This window comes from Bradysia coprophila (genome assembly GCF_014529535.1).
Source record: "Bradysia coprophila strain Holo2 chromosome X unlocalized genomic scaffold, BU_Bcop_v1 contig_44, whole genome shotgun sequence".
Lineage (NCBI taxonomy): Eukaryota > Metazoa > Arthropoda > Insecta > Diptera > Sciaridae > Bradysia > Bradysia coprophila.
The window spans coordinates 293,289-311,629 of record NW_023503337.1 but is presented as its reverse complement, the minus strand read 5'-3'; the positions used below and the strand labels follow the sequence as shown (position 1 = coordinate 311,629).

Here is an 18,341-nt window from a genome sequence, read left to right as displayed (position 1 = left end):
TACCATTCCTAACGATTTTATTCCAGATAATGATGAAATGAGAAAGGTGCAACGAAACTGGGACCTGCCGGTGATTAGGAGCAGTTTTAGCGAGATGTTAGATTCTAGTGAACCTGTTACTCGTGCTAGACTACTTGCGTCATCTACAAAAGAATCTTCAAAGTGGCTGCAGGTTGTCCCATCGAGTCAACTAGGTTTACTATTAGATAACAATGCAGCGAGAATTGCTGTTGGTCTTCGTTTAGGATCCCAGTTGTGTGAAGAGTACAAGTGTAATTGTGGTGCTGTGGTTAAGAAGGACGGTTTGCATGGTTTATCGTGCAAATTAAAGATAGGGATTATTGCTAAACACGATTCTGTCAATAATGTTTTTGGTCATGCATTTTCCTCTGCAGGATTTCCCAATATTTTGCAACCACCTGGTATTTCTAGAGACGACGGTAAAAGACCTGATGGTATGACAGTAGTTCCGTGGAGTCATGGAAAATCACTTTTATGGGATGTAACAATACGTGATACTTTGGCTCCTTCATACATCAGTGAATCCTCTAAGAAAGCAGGGTCTATTGCAGATAAAGCGGAGAGATTTAAGCATAATCATTATATACGTCTTAAAGAAAACTATTTATTTACCCCCCTTGCCTTTGAATCATTAGGTTGCATGGGTCCAGAAACAAGGAAATTTATTGACAAGTTGGGATCGTTGATGAAGAGAGCATCAGGGGAGCCACGTTCCAAAGATTATCTGTTGCAGAAAATTTCTATTGCTATACAAAGAGGCAATGCGGCATGTATTCTTGGAACTTTAGGAAGTAATAGAGCGGATGATTTTTATTTATTGTAATATTTGTTGATTGAAAAGATCGTTTTTTTATTGACTGCGCCGTATGCGAGCAGTCTTTTTTTTCGCTTTGAATAAATAAATAGATTTTGTTCGGGAAAAACTGACATTTCTTAATGAAAAATCATGGCAAAATAGGTCGTATTTCAATTGTCGGATGCACAAAATACTATTTTCTTCATAACTTACCGATCATAAGAACAACAAAAAATGAGGGTTGTTTCATCGTGAATTCTATATTGACCCGAAATTTTTAGAACAAAAATATTTCGTGTTTGCTGAAAATTGGAAGTGAAACTCAAACTGGTATTACTTCTATACACTTCAACAGTTATAGTACTCACATTTCTCGTGTAAGTTTTTTACTGTTTTTATTCTTTATTCTTAGGAACGATAATGCAAAAAGAAGCAAATCGGTGTCTTACTAATAATAATTTAATAGAATAGTGTTGTCTTGGACAGTCCAAACAAAAATTTCTTTTATCGCGTTGCCATACAACATTTTATAAGCCGATTTTTATTTCCAGAACTAGGGAAAGAAGTATATATCAATTTATGCTTATCATACCACAAAACCAACCACAAAAAACAACTCAAAACTATATTTACTTTACGTTCTGCATGGTGTAAGTTCGGCTTTGTTCTTATGAATCGAAGCATTTTTAAGAGCTTCCGAGCGTAGGCTGAAATTGTAGCCTACATTTCTGCATTTCGAAATTTTTGATCGTTGATATCTTTTTACGAGAGCCCCTTTTAAAAAATGTACGACCACATTTTCGAGTAAAAATATGTCAGCTTTGAATAAAAAATAAAATTGTCTGTGAAAGTTCCATGTGCTTTGAGAAAAGTGTACCTTTGATGCAAATTTGGGGCATCGGTACAGTTTTCTCAACGCACATGAAACTTTCACAGACAATTTTATTTTTTATTCAAAGCTGACATATTTTTACTCGAAAATGTGGTCGTATATTTTTTAAAAGGGGCTCTCGTAAAAAGATATCAACGATCAAAAATTTCGAAACGCAGAAATGTATGCTACAATTTCAGCGTACGCTCGGAACCTCTTAACGAAAATGTGTTATCAATATTAGGTCGTGCCTTTTGGACGTTTACAAACCAACAAAAGAACTGAGAACAGTTCGTAAGGAAGATTGTTTTCTGCTTCCTAATCCATGATAAACCTGCTCTATTGATGATTCGGAGCAAGTTTTTCTCTCGAATCGAATCGATCGAATGACTTATGTTTGACAAAAGTTACAGACGGCTGTCATCTGTTATCGACAAAAAGCAATCTGACACTAACCATTAAAAAATAATACAAAAATTAAGAGTCAATTCGCCAAAACTTCAACCAAGTTGTATGAAACATGAAAACAAGCCATCAGCGATTTTCGGCGGGTACACAGTAATCGATTCAGGTGATCCTCCTGAGTCATTTGCAACAAAAAAAAATCCTCGAAATAATTATGTTTTCACGCCAGAAATCATGAAAAAATGTACTGCGCGAGGGTGACCAAAATAGTTTTTGTTGCATATCACCTAGAATACGTAACGCATTTATCTGAAATTATGGTCATTGGTAGAGGTGTTGACGCCGCATAAGCTGGCCTTTAAAACATTTCGAAATTTTTCGTGTATGTGGTGCAGTAGCTATTTTAGGGGAAAAAAATTCCAACTTTTGCAGAGTGTTTTCAAAAAGTTACAACGATAGACTTCGAAGATATGGGTGTCATTGGGTAGGTAGTGACCTCTACTATCCATGACACCATGAACCTACCGCGGCACGACTTTCGTTGAGCTTCAATTTTGATTGAAGTATACTAACACAAAAATTCTCTATAATTCCACTTTTCTTCGCGTCTATTTCAATTTTTCTGACGTATGTGACAATTTTAAATCAGGGCTGCAGTTACTGGCACCTTACGCTTCGGGAAATTTCGTTTAGGGCCTATAAAATTTGAAACAAAACCAACTGATTCAATTGTGTCATATGTTCCTCGGGTATCTCCAGACTTCCTAGTATGGCCAGTGCGGCACTGTATCAAGTGTTTACTAGCATATTAGAATCATATTTTGTACTTTAGCCACTTACCGGAAGGATTTGGAAATATGTCGAATTTCTCGTATTCGTACATTTGTGAAAATTTTCCAAATCCTTCCGGTAAGTGGCTAAAGTACAAAATATGATTCTAATATGCTAGTAAACACTTGATACAGTGGAGGAACATATGACACAATTGAATCAGTTGGTTTTGTTTCAAATTTTATAGGCCCTAAACGAAATTTCCCGAAGCGTAAGGTGCCAGTAACTGCAGCCCTGATTTAAAATTGTCACATAAGTCAGAAAAATTGAAATAGACGCGAAGAAAAGTGGAATTATAGAGAATTTTTGTGTTAGTATACTTCAATCAAAATTGAAGCTCAACGAAAGTCGTGCCGCGGTAGGTTCATGGTGTCATGGATAGTAGAGGTCACTACCTACCCAACGACACCCATATCTTCGAAGTCTATCGTTGTAACTTTTTGAAAACACTCTGCAAAAGTTGGAATTTTTTCCCCTAAAATAGCTACTGCACCACATACACGAAAAATTTCGAAATGTTTTAAAGGCCAGCTTATGCGGCGTCAACACATCTACCAATGACCATAATTTCAGATAAATGCGTTACGTATTCTTGGTGATATGCAACAAAAACTATTTTGGTCACCCTCGCGCAGTACATTTTTTCATGATTTCTGGCGTGAAAACATAATTATTTCGAGGATTTTTTTTGTTGCAAATGACTCAGGAGGATCACCTGAATCGATTACTGTGTACCCGCCGAAAATCGCTGATGGCTTGTTTTTAAGTTGTTCGAAGTTTTGGCGAATTGACTCTTAAGATCAAAACTAACACAAATTTAAACGACAAGACAAACGGACGAAAGAATATAATCAAAGTATAATATAATACAATCCTAAAAGTCAAACTTAAAACAGTAACTTATTCCTATATTGTATTCCGCAATAACTACACCGCAATTACTATAATTAGAATGATAATAAATAACTTATTAAAAAAAACCAAACTAACCCTTTTGTCTTTCGAAATATAGCTAAAATTTCATAATTATTCAAGAATTTTACTCCTGAAAAACTAATGGAATTCTCGCTTTTAGAATACGTCGATAATAATCCCGATAGTCCACTGTTGTAGACCTCTTATAGATTGATGTTGCCTCCATGATTGTATAATTGAATAAATGAGTCGCTCAGTTATTCGCTTAAATTTATTTGCTTAGCAGAAAATATTTACTCAACAATTCCATTCACAATGAATTATTCCACTTAAACTACTCAAGGCCTTAACAAATATATTTTTCCGATATTCGCTGAGATCGATGAGATCACCGGACGAAATTAACAAAAAAAAAAAATCGAAAACTCATTCACATCCATTAACGTTTTAAACATCTAACTCATTTCTTCAAAAACGGTTCGTTGAAGGCTGCGTACAGCTTTTTCGCCTTTCGTGGTCCCAAACCCGAACATTGCGACAAGCGATCTTCGGAGCTGTTTATTAAATTCGCTAAACTCCCGTATGTCTGCAATAATGTCATTGCGTCGCTCTTATTCACCGGTTTGATGTTGCTCAATGCGCCAACAAGCTGTTCGATAAATTTCTTTGAATTCAATTTACCGTCACACAACGAATCGTGTATAGCCTACCTTTTGGTGTGGATATTGTTCCGTTCGTTCCATAATCAAATCGGGTGGCCGATTTTCGAACAGTTTATAAGTTTCAACCATTTTCCCTGCCTCTTCGGCGTTCCAAGCTAGCATCAGGGTCAGGTCAGCCAGAAAGCATATTCTTGTCAAATGTTTAAGTGCATTGTGAGGATCCTAAAATTTTAAGTAACCGAATCCTTGAGATAGTTGTTGAGTAGGAAACATAAGAAACGAACTAGAGTTACGCAGGTCATGTAAACAGAACTTTTTTTAAGATGAAATAAATGAAATGAAATGAAATGAACAATTCGCTATTACCTTGGTATCGACTTGGACGAGAAGTACTCTCAATTCAAACATTTTTCCCAGCGACTTCAGTCGATTGTGAATGTAATCCGGATTCAAATTATGATATTTCAGCGAAAGAAACAAAATGCATGCTGTTCTACCGACCACATAATCCGGCACGATGTCTTCAAATTCCCAGACCGCATTTGTAATCGATTTCAGGAGAGGATTACCTCTTTGCTTCGGATTCACTAAGATGGCATGGCTAGCTGTGCTGACTACTTTCTTTTTGCTTGGTGATTCACTGGTCACGGATCCGGTGGTGCTGGCGGTTGATTGCTCGTTCGTTTTAGATGTTTGAGACAATTTTGCAATTTTTGCTTCAGATGGAATGTCGAAATCTTGCAATGCCTCGTCGAAGGAATCGTTCGGGAATGAATCCATTTTTTGATCGTTACACTTCCATTTATTTAGGATGTTATCCAACGAAATGAAATAATTTTGTTTTTGTTTTGGTTATCGGTGACATATTCAATCATCTAAATAATTGGGGGCTATCAGAGCTTCGGTGTGCATTTGTGTTTTGTACAAAGGACACGTTATTGCAAGGTTTCTGTTAACAGGAACTGACTATATAACGCAATCATTTTGCTAATGGATGAATGTTGCATTTAATTCAACGATTCGACCTTAGTGAATTTTTGAAATTTTCCTTCTGTCAAGTCGGATTTATTTTGTTTATCCCACTTAGACCGCTTAGGTATGGTCTTTTATAATAGGCCGTGGTCTTCTGTTCAGATAAAAATATGAATTTTTGTTTGTACGTATGGTATGTACGTATAATGCTTACGTAATCTGGATTTATATCGTTCACTGCCAGATGGCACAGTGGTATTCGATATTCGTTAAATATAATAAATTGGCGTTTACAATGCTGGGTATTCCAGAAAATATGTTTTCGGTTAATTTAATCTTACATTTGAATATATTATATTCTTCTTATTTTCAAGCTCACCTTGCGTAGCGTGAAAGTTATTGGCTTTTCAACAAATAAATTTTAAAAAATTACATGCCACTGAAATTACGTTTACAGCCTCAGCGTTACCTTGCTGACTTTCCTTTGTAAAAAAACTTACGCTCTTTTATCATGAATTGTTTTTTGATGGGTATTTACTGATTATTTTTTCGAATCGGAATCCATTGATTCTCTAAAAGTATCAAAAGAAACTGAAGTGAAGAAAAAGCCCCTCTTCAACTATCACAAAATGGTTATGTCTTCTCCGCTCATTTTCCTCTGCAAGCTGAAGATAATCTTCAGCAGATTCCAAATACAATGAGCAAGTGTAGTCTAGTCCACACAACAGTGCTTTCCCAATGTAACAAAGGTTTCATGGCGCCTCTATCTCGACACTTAACACCATTATCCTGTAATTCAAAAAAAAACCGGCAGTTTTCAAATTGTGAGATATATATTGATCTATCCTGGTATGTCTAGGTCTAACATATCTAGGCTCTGTACTATCTGTCTGCATGAATTGAATTGAGTAAATTTAATAAGAAAGTTCTAAGCCAAGAGCGAACGAATTGATATTTTACACATTCTTCACGTTCACACGTTTCATCACTTTCAGCAGTTTTGCCATTGTTATAACCATATAACCCACAGATTGTTATAACCATAGAAAAACAGCTGATATAGTAAACCAAGTGAATGTGTAGAATGTGTAAAATATATTCGTTCACTGTACAGTAAAATTTTAAGTGACACCCGTTGGATACGATCATAGTATGTTACGTCACTGTTAGTAAATACGTGTCATTACTCCACTCGCCTTCGGCTCGTTCCGCAAACCTCACACTTGCCTAAACAAGCATTTACAAGCAGTGACGTAACACATTTTACATGTTTGTGAACGGTAAGTGCATTGTCCCTGTCGCAAACAGTGATGTAAAGTGCACTTTACCGTGCATAAGCATGTAATAGTATATTACTTCCGATGTTCCAAGTTGTTTATTTGATAAGAGGGGTGTTACCTTACTTGTCAAATAACAACTTGGAACCTCGTAAGTACAATGCTTTACGTGATTAGGCAATGTAAATGAAAATGAAACACGTAAAAATATTTATTTAAACTTGATCAAATCGAGTTGTAAACCTCCTAACATAATGAACGATTGAGAGTTAATAGTAGAATTATTATGGATATTCTTCATTCAACGACAACCCTGAGCGTTCCTTCATTCGATTTTTTTTGTCTAAATGTTCATTTGAGTTATTGTATACGTTTTTTTCTTTAACAAAAAAACGATGGAGAGCAATTTGAAACCGATGGATGATGAAATGCCCACGATTTGTCAGGAGAAAAAGGAAGAACTTTTGATATCAGATAGTGATGATGAGATTCAAATGTGGGTTGAAAAGCCAGTCGTCATTGATCTTACCTGTAGTTATGACGAAAACACACTGGATTGTAGTCATGCCGAAGTGGTAGAAATGGAAAGTAATGCAACTGATCCGAAAGTCATTGAAATTAAGATCGACAACGATGTGGGTAACCTTGGAAGTTGTTCTCTTCAAGATTCGGTGAACGCGTCTACTTTGCTACAGGACTTTATTAACATGGCTACTTCGACGTCATGCTCTTTGCGTGTTCGTACTGTTGAATCGCTTAATCAAGATCTTCTGAAATCTCATGCTGCTCCACTTCGCTCAACTGGTACATCGCCGGTCAATAGTGCCACTTCGTCTGGTGATGGGACTGCTACTTCACAATCTGAGCCGAAAGATGATACTCGTCTTGCAATCAAAAAACGTTCAATGTCGATTTCGTCTGAACGTATCGACGGCGAGAATCATAGCAAGAAAATTAGATTGAAATCGTGCGATCGATTCTATGATGCCACTGCTTTGAGAGACAATCCTAAGAAAAAATATGATGATCGTCGAATATCCGCGAAATCAATCAATCCAAAATCAGATTCGTTTAATTCAGAGGTAAGTGTGAGATGGACGGCTTGACTTAATTCGATCGGTTAATTCTTTCTGTTTTCAGAGAAACCAGCAAGGTACTCGTAGCCGTCGTCGTAGTCGTTTTGTAAGTATTACAAGAAGATTAATCGTTGAGTGATCTAGGGGTACTCGCCAATTTTGTAAGGGCAGCAATTCAATCAAAAAATTTAAAAAATTCGAGATGAGGGCGCTGTCAGAGATATTAGATTTTAATTATTACACTTTCCCAGCCCCGTATTTCTGGTACAATCCAGAGGAATGCCTTTCAATTTACAAAATGAAAATTGCGACTTCAGTGAATAACCTAATCAAATGGATGTGCAGCCAGTTCTCAATATTTGACAAAAAAAATTGTAAAAAACAAGGCATCAGAACAGTCGGAGCGTTTGCTGCGACTTAGCCCCGTACGACCCGTAATCATATTTCGTCCGTAACCATAATACGTCCGTAGCCGTAATACGCCTGGAACCCTAATACGTCTACAAGCCTCTAATGTGTCTGTTACCAAAATACTAGTCAAGTTTACTGATAGTGTTCATTTTTAAAATTGCGCACAGCGTAAATGCATTTTGTTCGACCCCATAGTCAAACTGTAGGATGTCTTTTTCAAGCAATCAAAAACGTATTTTTCCCCTTTTTCTTGGCGTGCCTGACATTCTGGCGATTTTTCTTTTTCTTTTTTTGACTAAAGTGTGAAGAATCGCCAAAAAAATTAAATCTGGCGATACTTCTCGGCTATGTCCCGCTGCCTCTTCAAACAAAAAAGTAGAAAGAGTTTTGCACACGTCCTTGAACAACTTTTCTCGACTGTTTGTCTTTAGGCTAAAACTTACGTGACGAAAAGTTCAATTTTGAATCAGATCAGAATTTTTCCTTACAAACAGATCTTGTCACCAGTCAATTGAAATAATTTTTACTAGATAATGAAATGCTCTAACGACAAGTTTTTTTTCTTTTAATTTGCAGACTTACGAAAATTCTCATCACTCCCGCAATCACTCATCTCTAGTGTATCCAGGAAACACTAGCTCTACTTCGACGCATCTACACGCAAAGACATGTGAGGAAGATTCTCACTCTAGCCAGATGTCGTCTTCAGCTAAATCAAAGACCAATGCGTGGACAGACGAAGATAACAACGCTGCCAGTCAAAAGAGCAAACATTCTCAATTATCGGAGAATCAGCGATCGTCTCGCTCATCAGTCGACGACCATTTTCATACTTCTGATAACTCACGTCGCTCCCGTTTTCGCTCACGCTCCCCCATTCACCAGCGAGACACTGTGGAAAATGGAAAAACCTCAAAAGGATATCGTTCGCGATATTCTAGTGAGGACAAAAGAAGTAGTTCCCAAAACGTATTGCATCTGAGCCCAAGTAACACCAATAGCAACAATGCCACTCGAATGAACAAATATTCTGGAGCATCGGAAATTCAACGATCTCCTCGCACACGTGATAATATCCACTGGGAATCAATTTCATTAACAAAAGACAGATGCCGACCGTTAACATCAACTTTAAAGGGTTTCAACTTTTTAAATAACGTTTACGGTACTTATGGTATTAAAATGAACCTGACTTGGTCGCAAAACATCACATTGCATATTCGGGGCACCAAACTTCAACGGACTAGATTCCGAGATGATTTAGCCATGTTTATCGATAATGAAGTTGTAAATAATGGCATCGAATTGTCGGCATCTGCTAGTAATGGCTCCGATCTGCAATCTCTAGCATTCAATAGATTCGATCCGAACTTGCCACGATCTAAAGACAGACTGATCAAAAAGATCGAACATAACTTGGATTTGCTGCAAACTTATCTGGGCAATGCTGAAGCTCTATTCGTTGATATTACGACCAACGAAAACAAACAAACGAAGATCTCAATGAAGCAAGCCAATCGTTCACGAAAAGACTTGAACATTATTTTGATGGGACAAGCTGGCCTTCGAGATGGACCAAAGCATCTGGCTGAAATAAAACGATTGTTGAAGACTTTGAAGAATATTGATGGGGATGTCATAAACAAGGCATTCATTGCCACAATCACACTGCATTTCAACTACATATTTTCATCATACCAACACGACAACTATCCTGCGCTCATAGCAGAATACAAGAAGTCGCTGAAAACAAATTTTTCCACAAATGGCCCGACGGAAGCATCGAACAGCAGTGATGGACCAGCTCAAGTTCCGGCGAATATGCCGAATGAAGGTGCTCATCAAACGGCCACAAGTGACTCGACTGAAGCATCGAACAGCAGTGATGGACCAGCTCAAGTTCCGGCGAATATTCCGATTGAAGGTGCTCATCAAGCGGTCACAAGTGACTCGACTGAAGCATTGAACAGCAGTGATGGACCAGCTCAAGTTCCGGTGAATATACCGATTGAAGGTACTCATCAAACGGCCACAAGTGACTCGACTGAAGCATCGAACAAAATCTATGGACCAGCTCAAGTACCGGTGAATATGCCGATTGAAAGTGCTCATCAAACTGTCACAAGTGACTCGACTGAAGCATCGAACAGCAGTGATGGACCAGCTCAAGTTCCGGCGAATATTCCGATTGAAGGTGCTCATCAAGCGGTCACAAGTGACTCGACTGAAGCATTGAACAGCAGTGATGGACCAGCTCAAGTTCCGGTGAATATACCGATTGAAGGTACTCATCAAACGGCCACAAGTGACTCGACTGAAGCATCGAACAAAATCTATGGACCAGCTCAAGTACCGGTGAATATACCGATTGAAAGTGCTCATCAAACTGTCACAAGTGACTCGACTGCAGCATCGAACAGCAGTGATGGACCGGCTCAAGTTCCGGTCAATATTTGTGTTGAAGGTGCTCATGAAACGGTCACAAGTGACTCGACTGAGGCATCAAACAATCTCTCTGGACCAGCACAAGTTCCAGCAAATATGCCAATTGAATGTGCTCATCGAACAACAACGAACTACACTATAGATTCTTCGACCCAACCATCGATCGAAGGCGCACAACAAGTTGTTGCAGGCAATTAGATTGGAGTGAGAAGAAAGAGCCAACAACATTCTCAAAGTAAAGTATTACGCTTATACCCCTTGATGGCAGTAGAAAGCGTTGAACGAATGTTCTGGATAAAATAAATATCACCTTGCAAGTACAGAGGTTTAAACATAGTTTTAAGAAAGAGAAAAGAATAAATTATGTTAATTTACGTACGAAAGTTTCATTTAAATTTCAACGAATGAACGACATCCTTCGTCATTTCGAGAAATAAGTTCTATCATGAAAATGAAAGTAGATGGCACCCATGTTCGATTTGCATGTTGAAACTCGTTCGTAAACGTCGCATCGTATAATTCTATTCCATTAAGACATTTATAGAAAGAGAAAGACGAGAATAGAGAGATTCATATAAAATCATTTTACTTCATTAGATTCGCATAAGGATCACCTCAGTCCATTGCTAACGTTTGTCGTCGCTGTCGATAACAGATGATACGTAATCATTCAAACAAAGGTACAAATCCGCTGCGAAATATGTGATGAGTTACCATTTCAACATACACAGGCATTAAGCCGTGTCCTAAATATTTTTTGCATAGTGCATTCTATCACCTACCACGTAAATGAAACCCTGCCATTCAATGACATTCCTCTAACAGTTGAACGACAAGAACGATAAGGTTTAGTGAATAGTCAATCCTTTAAGTTCGAAAGGTTCTTCTACACAACTAGACGGTTCAAATGTTGGGTGTGCCAAGAGAAAGCTTTTCGTTTTCCAAAACAACTTTCGTATTCTCTTCCCCATAGATGGTGCTAGTGTGTTCGTATTTCTTGATTTTATTTGCTACGTTTGACTCTAACTCACCGTTGAAATGAAAAATTTAAGCTTAACATTGCGTCAGTGTTAAACTCGATTTTTAATGTTGTAATTGGTGAAATGTTCTTACAATTGAGACTAATTGGAATATTTAACGATATAATAAAAAATTCTTTCTTTCGCAAGAAGATGCTGTGAACTATTATAGTCGACAACTGAACAAATGCACAATGTGAAATGAATGGACTAATAGATATCATCACACATGTCTTATAAATATAAAGCATCTATGTCCAGATGTTTATTTTGACGAGTTGCTGATTGTGATCCTAAGCCGAAGGCGCGACGTTTGGAATGAATGAATAAATAAATAAATAAAACTTGATTTTGGTGGGATCCATTTTAGTTACACTGTAACGGTACTATAAATGATTGTCTATCAACGACGTAGGAAAAGCTAAAAAGTTAAGGCTCTCAACAGTTCAATTAATAAAAATAGTTCTTCGAATAAAAGAAATTTGCACCACTGAATAATGTTGATAAACCATGATTCAAAATCGATTACAGGTTTGAGTGCCAACATATTTACAGGCCAGCGTCAGCGTCAATGTGTTTAAAAATCGTATGTGGAAAACTTTACGAATTAAACCGAATGTTTTTTTTTTGTTAGCCACCTTCGGCTATTTTCAGATGGCGCACATGTCGATTACCACACCTTTCAAGCCATCGTACTCATGCATTCTAACGTGTGTGTTAGCTCAGAGATTAAAATTAACTCTGATAGATAATGAAACAGCGTCGATAGTAACAGACAAGGGGTTAAGACGTCTAAGGAGTTCGAACAACGTGGTAACTTACGTCTCAAAAGACAGTAGATTAGAGACTATGATTTTCGAACTTTTGACACTGTCGTGTGTCATATAAGGGTCACTAAAGCCAACTTACTTTGGCGACTTTGTCTGGACTTTAGGCGAAGACCATCCTCAACAGCTTCAAAAATTCAACAGGTTCCGTGACATGGGCGTTTGTTAATGTTAATCTTTACTTTTCTGTGTTTGAATGTAGAATCTCCGTTGTCTTTAAAGAACAAGAGCCAGAATTTGCTAGGCTTGCATCTTTTATTGAGTTTTATCGATTTGGGTGAAATACTTAGAAGAAAGTTATTACTCAAAATTCTAATCTATAATTCCAATCTATAAAACTCATTAAAAGATGCAATCCTAGCAAAATCAGGCTTTAAAAACATCCGAGATATTAACGTTTGAATGCCGATTCCCATACAAAAGTTCAAAATATCGGATTCGACGGCTTTTTTATGCAGCGCGATATACCATACCACTAAACTAGTGGATTGATTCAGCATCAATTTTTTCCCAAACCGTATTGAGCCGCCAGACTGCATACTGACTGAGTGTTATCGCAAAAACAAATTGACTAAATCAGTTTCAGAAATTCTATGTTAAAGTAGAGATTATTTGTCCAATCAAATTTCCATGCAAGCGAGAACTGTTCGAATTCGATTATTTTTAAGTCATAAAACCATAATTCTGTGAAGAGAGAGAATTCCAACAAAAGCTCGTCGTATAGTTTTCTATTAAACTAATTACCATCATTTAATTCAATGAGCAAATGTTTGGGAAAATTAAATATGTGCGGTACGAGCGCACCACTAAAGTATAATTGAAACGTTTTATCTTATGGAAACATGCATCGGTTCAATGTGGTTGTCGGTTTCCAGTTTTCAATTGATTCAACTAAAATTTCTTGTTTGCAAAATTATCCAAACAAATTCAATTGTACAAATGGAGCAACTATAAATCATAGACGGATGTGACAGCAAAAGATAATAAAATTTGATTAAATACTTAGAAATGAGAGGATTATAAGAGGACAACATTTTATAGCATTTTGGATTATCCCAAATATTATTTGGGCACATAGTACTCGCATAAAAACATATATGAACTGAACGTATTTATATATATACGACTGCTTGTTCAACATGTTGTAATAGCATCTATTTTACCTACGGAATGTCTAGAGCACCAAGCGTAGCAGTTACCAACTTACATTATATTCATTCCATGCTTACATACGCACAAAAATACACAATCAAATGTTTCCCAAGTAGCATATCAGATGGAATTAACATCGTCAAGATATTATCCCGAAAGGGTCGTTAGTGTCGGTGGAAAAATAAAAGAAAAGAAAAACCGAGGTAATAAGCACATTACAATGAACCGGAAAAAGCCACATCATTACCTTGAATGAGTTTTTATAGTAAATTAGATTTTATTTCGAGCTTTCCTTTCGGTTTTTGTATTATTTTTGGTGAATGATTCTCAAATGTGTTTTATATCGTGTTTTGATGTCTGGGTATATGGGTAAGATAATGTTTACTCGACAGTTAATAAATCTATTTGCGAAAAGATGGTGAGGTGAATTTGATTTCGGGTGTTTACATTTATATACATGCGAGAGGTGTGTAGCAGAACGCAGAACGGATGCAAGTGCTTAGCATATCTACGAAGGTTCTGTATGAGGGTGTTAAGCAGATCACTGGACACAGCTATCCTAGCTTTGTCATGATCAACAATCATCTAAAATGATTTCATTGACTTTACGCATAGCGACTACTTGAGTTTAATCACGTAAAATGAGGACGCAGAACACGGTACAATTTACAAACACTTACAAAGAAAACAAAAACGAATTTTGGATGAGCCGATTAAAAAACACGCTTATTTTTCTTTTAAATTGTACCAATAAGGCTCATTATCGACTAAATAAAAAAAATTGAAATTGAACAAAATCAAATCATTCACATTCATAGAACTCGTCATCTGTACTCAAATCATATGTGTCGTCAGTCAAATCAATTATGTCTTCATCTACTCTATAACAAAAAGTTCAAGTAAAGGTGAAACAATGTTTCCATTATCAACATTCAGAAGGTTTTCGTGCTTGTGCTTATGTATGTGAATCGCCTCAAAATATTCGATTTTCCATTGCTGTCTGATAGGTTGGATCAGTTTTAGTTCATGTGTACTTCATGATTTGCAACGAAGATATGTCGGCCCACCGCCGTTTTATTTTTCCACTTTGCAATTTAACACAATGGGAACATTGAATTCGATATATTCCTGATTTATGCAAATCCAACGGTGTATCTTTAGTTGTCCCCAAGACATTACGCATTTGCTCGAAATGACAAATAAGCTCTCGTCTAAAGTCAAGTACACAACCAGTCGATGAAATGCAACTCTCATACATTTCTCCACATCGTGTCAGAAATTCATTTCACCGGCTGATTGTATACTTGCCATACTTGCCATGGAAAGCGAAACTTTTGCTGAAAAATGTACTTCTTGGCCAAAAGTGATTGTGCGCCACTTTAGCTACAAATAATAATGACTTTCTGACTAGTGACTTAGACCTTCTCCGATGTGTCGTACGAATATTTTAGCAAATCGTCTACTGTCTACATTAGCAAAGCAGAAATCCCGCACCCAATTATCGAATAAACATCTTATCACCAAACAGATAATAAAACACACATCAAAACATTGTTTTCCGCTGTGAAAATACAAATTTAAAATTATTTGCACAGAAAATTCTTTTTTAAATCTCTTACTGAGACTTGTACCGGAGATTACGTTACAGGCTTATTTAAATATTTGATAAATTTTCATACTTTCCAATGCTGTTCATCTATATTTGCTGGAAGTAAACCATCCACTCACTAACCTTCCCCCATTTTTTCTCTCACCGCAACAAAGTATAATACAGAAAATGTGAAACAGAGTGGTAAAAACTCGTGCTCTGCCATTTAAAATGTAAAATGTAAATAGTCCTGAGACATATAATACGCTTTCGAACGCGAAGGGTGAACAAGTCGCGAATGCAAACCGACTGTTAGAGATTTTCCTTCCTTGCCGTAATATAAACGGTGTACGAGAAAAACAAATAGAAAGCGATTAACTTAATTATAAACCATTTTGGGCATTTATATCCGAGTAATATACAACAACACAATTGCGCGCCTCTTAAATTTGGATTAAATTTGAATTTTGTCTGTTAAATTTCATAAATCTGGTTTTGCCAAGAGAGAAAACTAATTATATTATAATCGCCCAGCCAATTTGTAAAATTACTTAACAATATCATCGTAAGCCAAACCATATCATACATAAAATGGTTTAATGTTCAGTTGCAGAACATGTTCCATAACCCATCCTGTCATAACCATCTGCTGCTGCTAATTGCCGTAAATTTTCTGTGGTCAGTTGAACCGACACTCTCATACAAATCTCGTACATACATTGTTCCTTTAAATGTCATATCATATCATATGCTCCCACTCAAAAACGGTTGGTTTTGGAGACTGTTTAGTAGATTAATTTGGCAAAATGTTCGATAGAAAATAATGTGTACAAAACGACCTGCTCTCATCTATGCTGCACCAAATTATTAGAACAAAAATAATTTGCTCTTTTGTCGATGGTTAACACATCTACACAGAATTTGGTGTCGAAATAACAACTGGTGAAACAGCAACACAACGGCTGTTTTAACCATCATTTCTCATTCGGAATAGGAGCTGAGAGTTTATTGTGTCAATTTGAATGTTCTACCATTATTTTAGAACACCTCCAAACAAAATTTTCATATTTGATTTATGTGCAACTCGTTTCGCTCCAACCAAACGGTTTGAAAATTCGATTATTTGATTTACTTTAAGGACGCGAGTATAATACACCATACACCATTTGACTGCATTTACCCATCACGAATTGTCGATTTGAAGATGGAAAAATTGTATGTTTGATATAGTTGCCCCAACCAATCGAATACCCTTAAAAACAAACAATAGTCCGTTTGTTCCTTAAACGAAAGTAGTACTAGATTGTATGACTATACGTGATCGTTCATAAGATATGTCACGCACGCGAAAGTGATGCAAGATATGCAGAAAAATGTGAGGAAAGAGATGTAAATAGTCGTCACGTGCCACGTGCGCTTGTGGTAGTAGTAAGACCGCATAAACAAAATGTGAGTATTCTGGAGATATTCGAGGATTTACATTCGATTAATCCGCACATGAAACCGGCAGCATGTAAACGTATACCAAGTTTTTTGCTCAACTGACACAAAAATGACAGAAAGTTTTTGTCTATCTGCGAAATTATTAAAATACTCAATCTAACCGGTACAGTTGCTGTAAATTAAGAATCTGGAAAATTTTCTTCTCTTTAGATAAAAACGACTTCTGGTTCGGATTCGAAAACCATTTTAATGTAGAATTACTTACTAGTACAACAATTGATAGAACGAAACCGCTCCGCATAGAATGAAAGACAAATCAAAATTCAGTAAACGTAGTTGTTGAATGCGATATTCATAAACTTAATAAAACATCCAATTGTTCTTCATATTCTTTTTCTCTTCACCACCAAAACATTACACCTTACAAAGAGCACTTGCGGTTTTCATGATATGTGCGCGGAATGAATGAATGCTACCAGACGCATGTTATATCAGCAACCCGGTTCAGGAAGGAAGAAAAAACACATATACGCGTCCCAATCCAATAAATAAACATAAAACTTTAAAATAGCTTTGCAAATCGTTTGCCACTTGGCGTATAATATCAAGGAAAAATAAAAAAAGAGAAATTGCTGTTATTGTGTCAGAGAGGCTGGTTACATGCACAAAAAGAACATTGATAGGATTTGGATTTATTTTCGTGTTGAGAATTTAAATTGATCTAATACTCCAGTGTAACGAACGATATGTTGAAGGGGTGATAACGTATTGATGTTTTGATTTAAATGTTGCATTTTTTCCGACAAGTTTCGTAATCATGAAGGATAGGTTAAAGTATGGTGTCGATGCAGCTCCTATAAGGCTTCCCGCTTGATATGTTCATAGAAGTGGTAGCTGAATCAATATTTTGAGATCCAATTTCGGATCAGGTCACCTGATTCAGGTGGAACCGAATTTCATGGAATTTTAAACGAAGTTGCTGTGGTGTGTAACGCTCATGAAATGAAGAAGGATCAAGATAAATACAGCTATTTATTGTGATTCGGTAGCATTTCAAAATTTGATGTTCGCCATTCGTACTCTCAGCTATTTCTTTCAGTCGACAACTATTCAAATTTGAAACAGGTCAAATCTAGAACTTTAATTAATAGTTCCTTACGATTTGTTTTGCTTTGAAACTATTGACCTCTCGAGAAAAGTCCTTCAAATTTTTGAGAATGCAGACTAAGTTTGTTTGATAAAGATACGAGTGAAGAAAAAGAAAACGGAGGAGCAAGCGAAGCCAGATTATTTTTATTTTTATCTCATTACACAATTCTTCCATAATTCTACAAAAATATTGTCTTAAAACTTTTCTTTTTCGCTTAAGTAAAATTGATTTAATAAACAGATGATGGAAATGTTTCTTGTTTTCCTGTCCTCAAAATCAAAATGTTTTCATGAATCACAAAACTGATAACAAATTTAAACATTTCAATTTCAATATTGGAATTCAAAATATTTATTCAGTTGTCAAAACAAACAAAGCAAACAAATTTTTCAATTCTTTTTCGTTTACTTGTAATAGTACTGCTAAAGGTATAAAAGCTGTATAACAGCAGTTGAATCTATCACAATCCAATTTCGTTTC

At 36.5% G+C, this 18,341-nt stretch overlaps 2 protein-coding genes across 4 annotated transcripts; one reads left to right on the top strand and one right to left on the bottom strand.

The window, feature by feature from the left end:
- Positions 1-4,121: 4,121 nt before the first annotated feature.
- LOC119070017 (DNA excision repair protein ERCC-1) lies at positions 4,122-5,383 on the bottom strand. The gene is made up of 3 exons (XM_037174298.1): positions 4,868-5,383; positions 4,550-4,723; positions 4,122-4,488 (listed from the first exon to the last, which is right to left on the bottom strand). Exons 1-3 carry the CDS (start codon positions 5,279-5,281, stop codon positions 4,300-4,302), a joined length of 777 nt encoding a protein of 258 aa, XP_037030193.1. The 5' UTR covers positions 5,282-5,383; the 3' UTR covers positions 4,122-4,299.
- Positions 5,384-7,031: 1,648 nt separating this feature from the next.
- On the top strand, positions 7,032-11,056 carry LOC119070015. 3 transcript variants are annotated; one of them, XM_037174295.1, is made up of 5 exons: positions 7,032-7,832; positions 7,891-7,932; positions 8,444-8,446; positions 8,814-10,483; positions 10,793-11,056. In XM_037174295.1, exons 1-5 carry the CDS (start codon positions 7,146-7,148, stop codon positions 10,878-10,880), a joined length of 2,490 nt encoding a protein of 829 aa, XP_037030190.1. In that variant the 5' UTR covers positions 7,032-7,145; the 3' UTR covers positions 10,881-11,056. The 3 variants fall into 3 exon arrangements, with proteins under 3 accessions (XP_037030190.1, XP_037030188.1, XP_037030189.1); XM_037174293.1 differs by having other exon boundaries at positions 7,033-7,832; positions 8,814-11,056; XM_037174294.1 differs by lacking the exon at positions 8,444-8,446 and having other exon boundaries at positions 7,033-7,832; positions 8,814-11,056.
- Positions 11,057-18,341: the final 7,285 nt, after the last annotated feature.

Bases quoted from the DNA above. Each gene is read 5' to 3' on its own strand.
- LOC119070015 (XM_037174293.1), top strand. From the start codon at position 7,146: ATGGAGAGCAATTTGAAACCGATGGATGATGAAATGCCCACGATTTGT. The intron at 7,833-7,890 runs GTAAGTGTGAGA...TTCTGTTTTCAG, and splicing joins CAGATTCGTTTAATTCAGAG to AGAAACCAGCAAGGTACTCG.
- LOC119070017 (XM_037174298.1), bottom strand. From the start codon at position 5,281: ATGGATTCATTCCCGAACGATTCCTTCGACGAGGCATTGCAAGATTTC. The intron at 4,724-4,867 runs GTAATAGCGAAT...TTAAAATTTTAG, and splicing joins TCGTCCAAGTCGATACCAAG to GATCCTCACAATGCACTTAA. The intron at 4,489-4,549 runs GTAGGCTATACA...TTTATCGAACAG, and splicing joins AACAATATCCACACCAAAAG to CTTGTTGGCGCATTGAGCAA.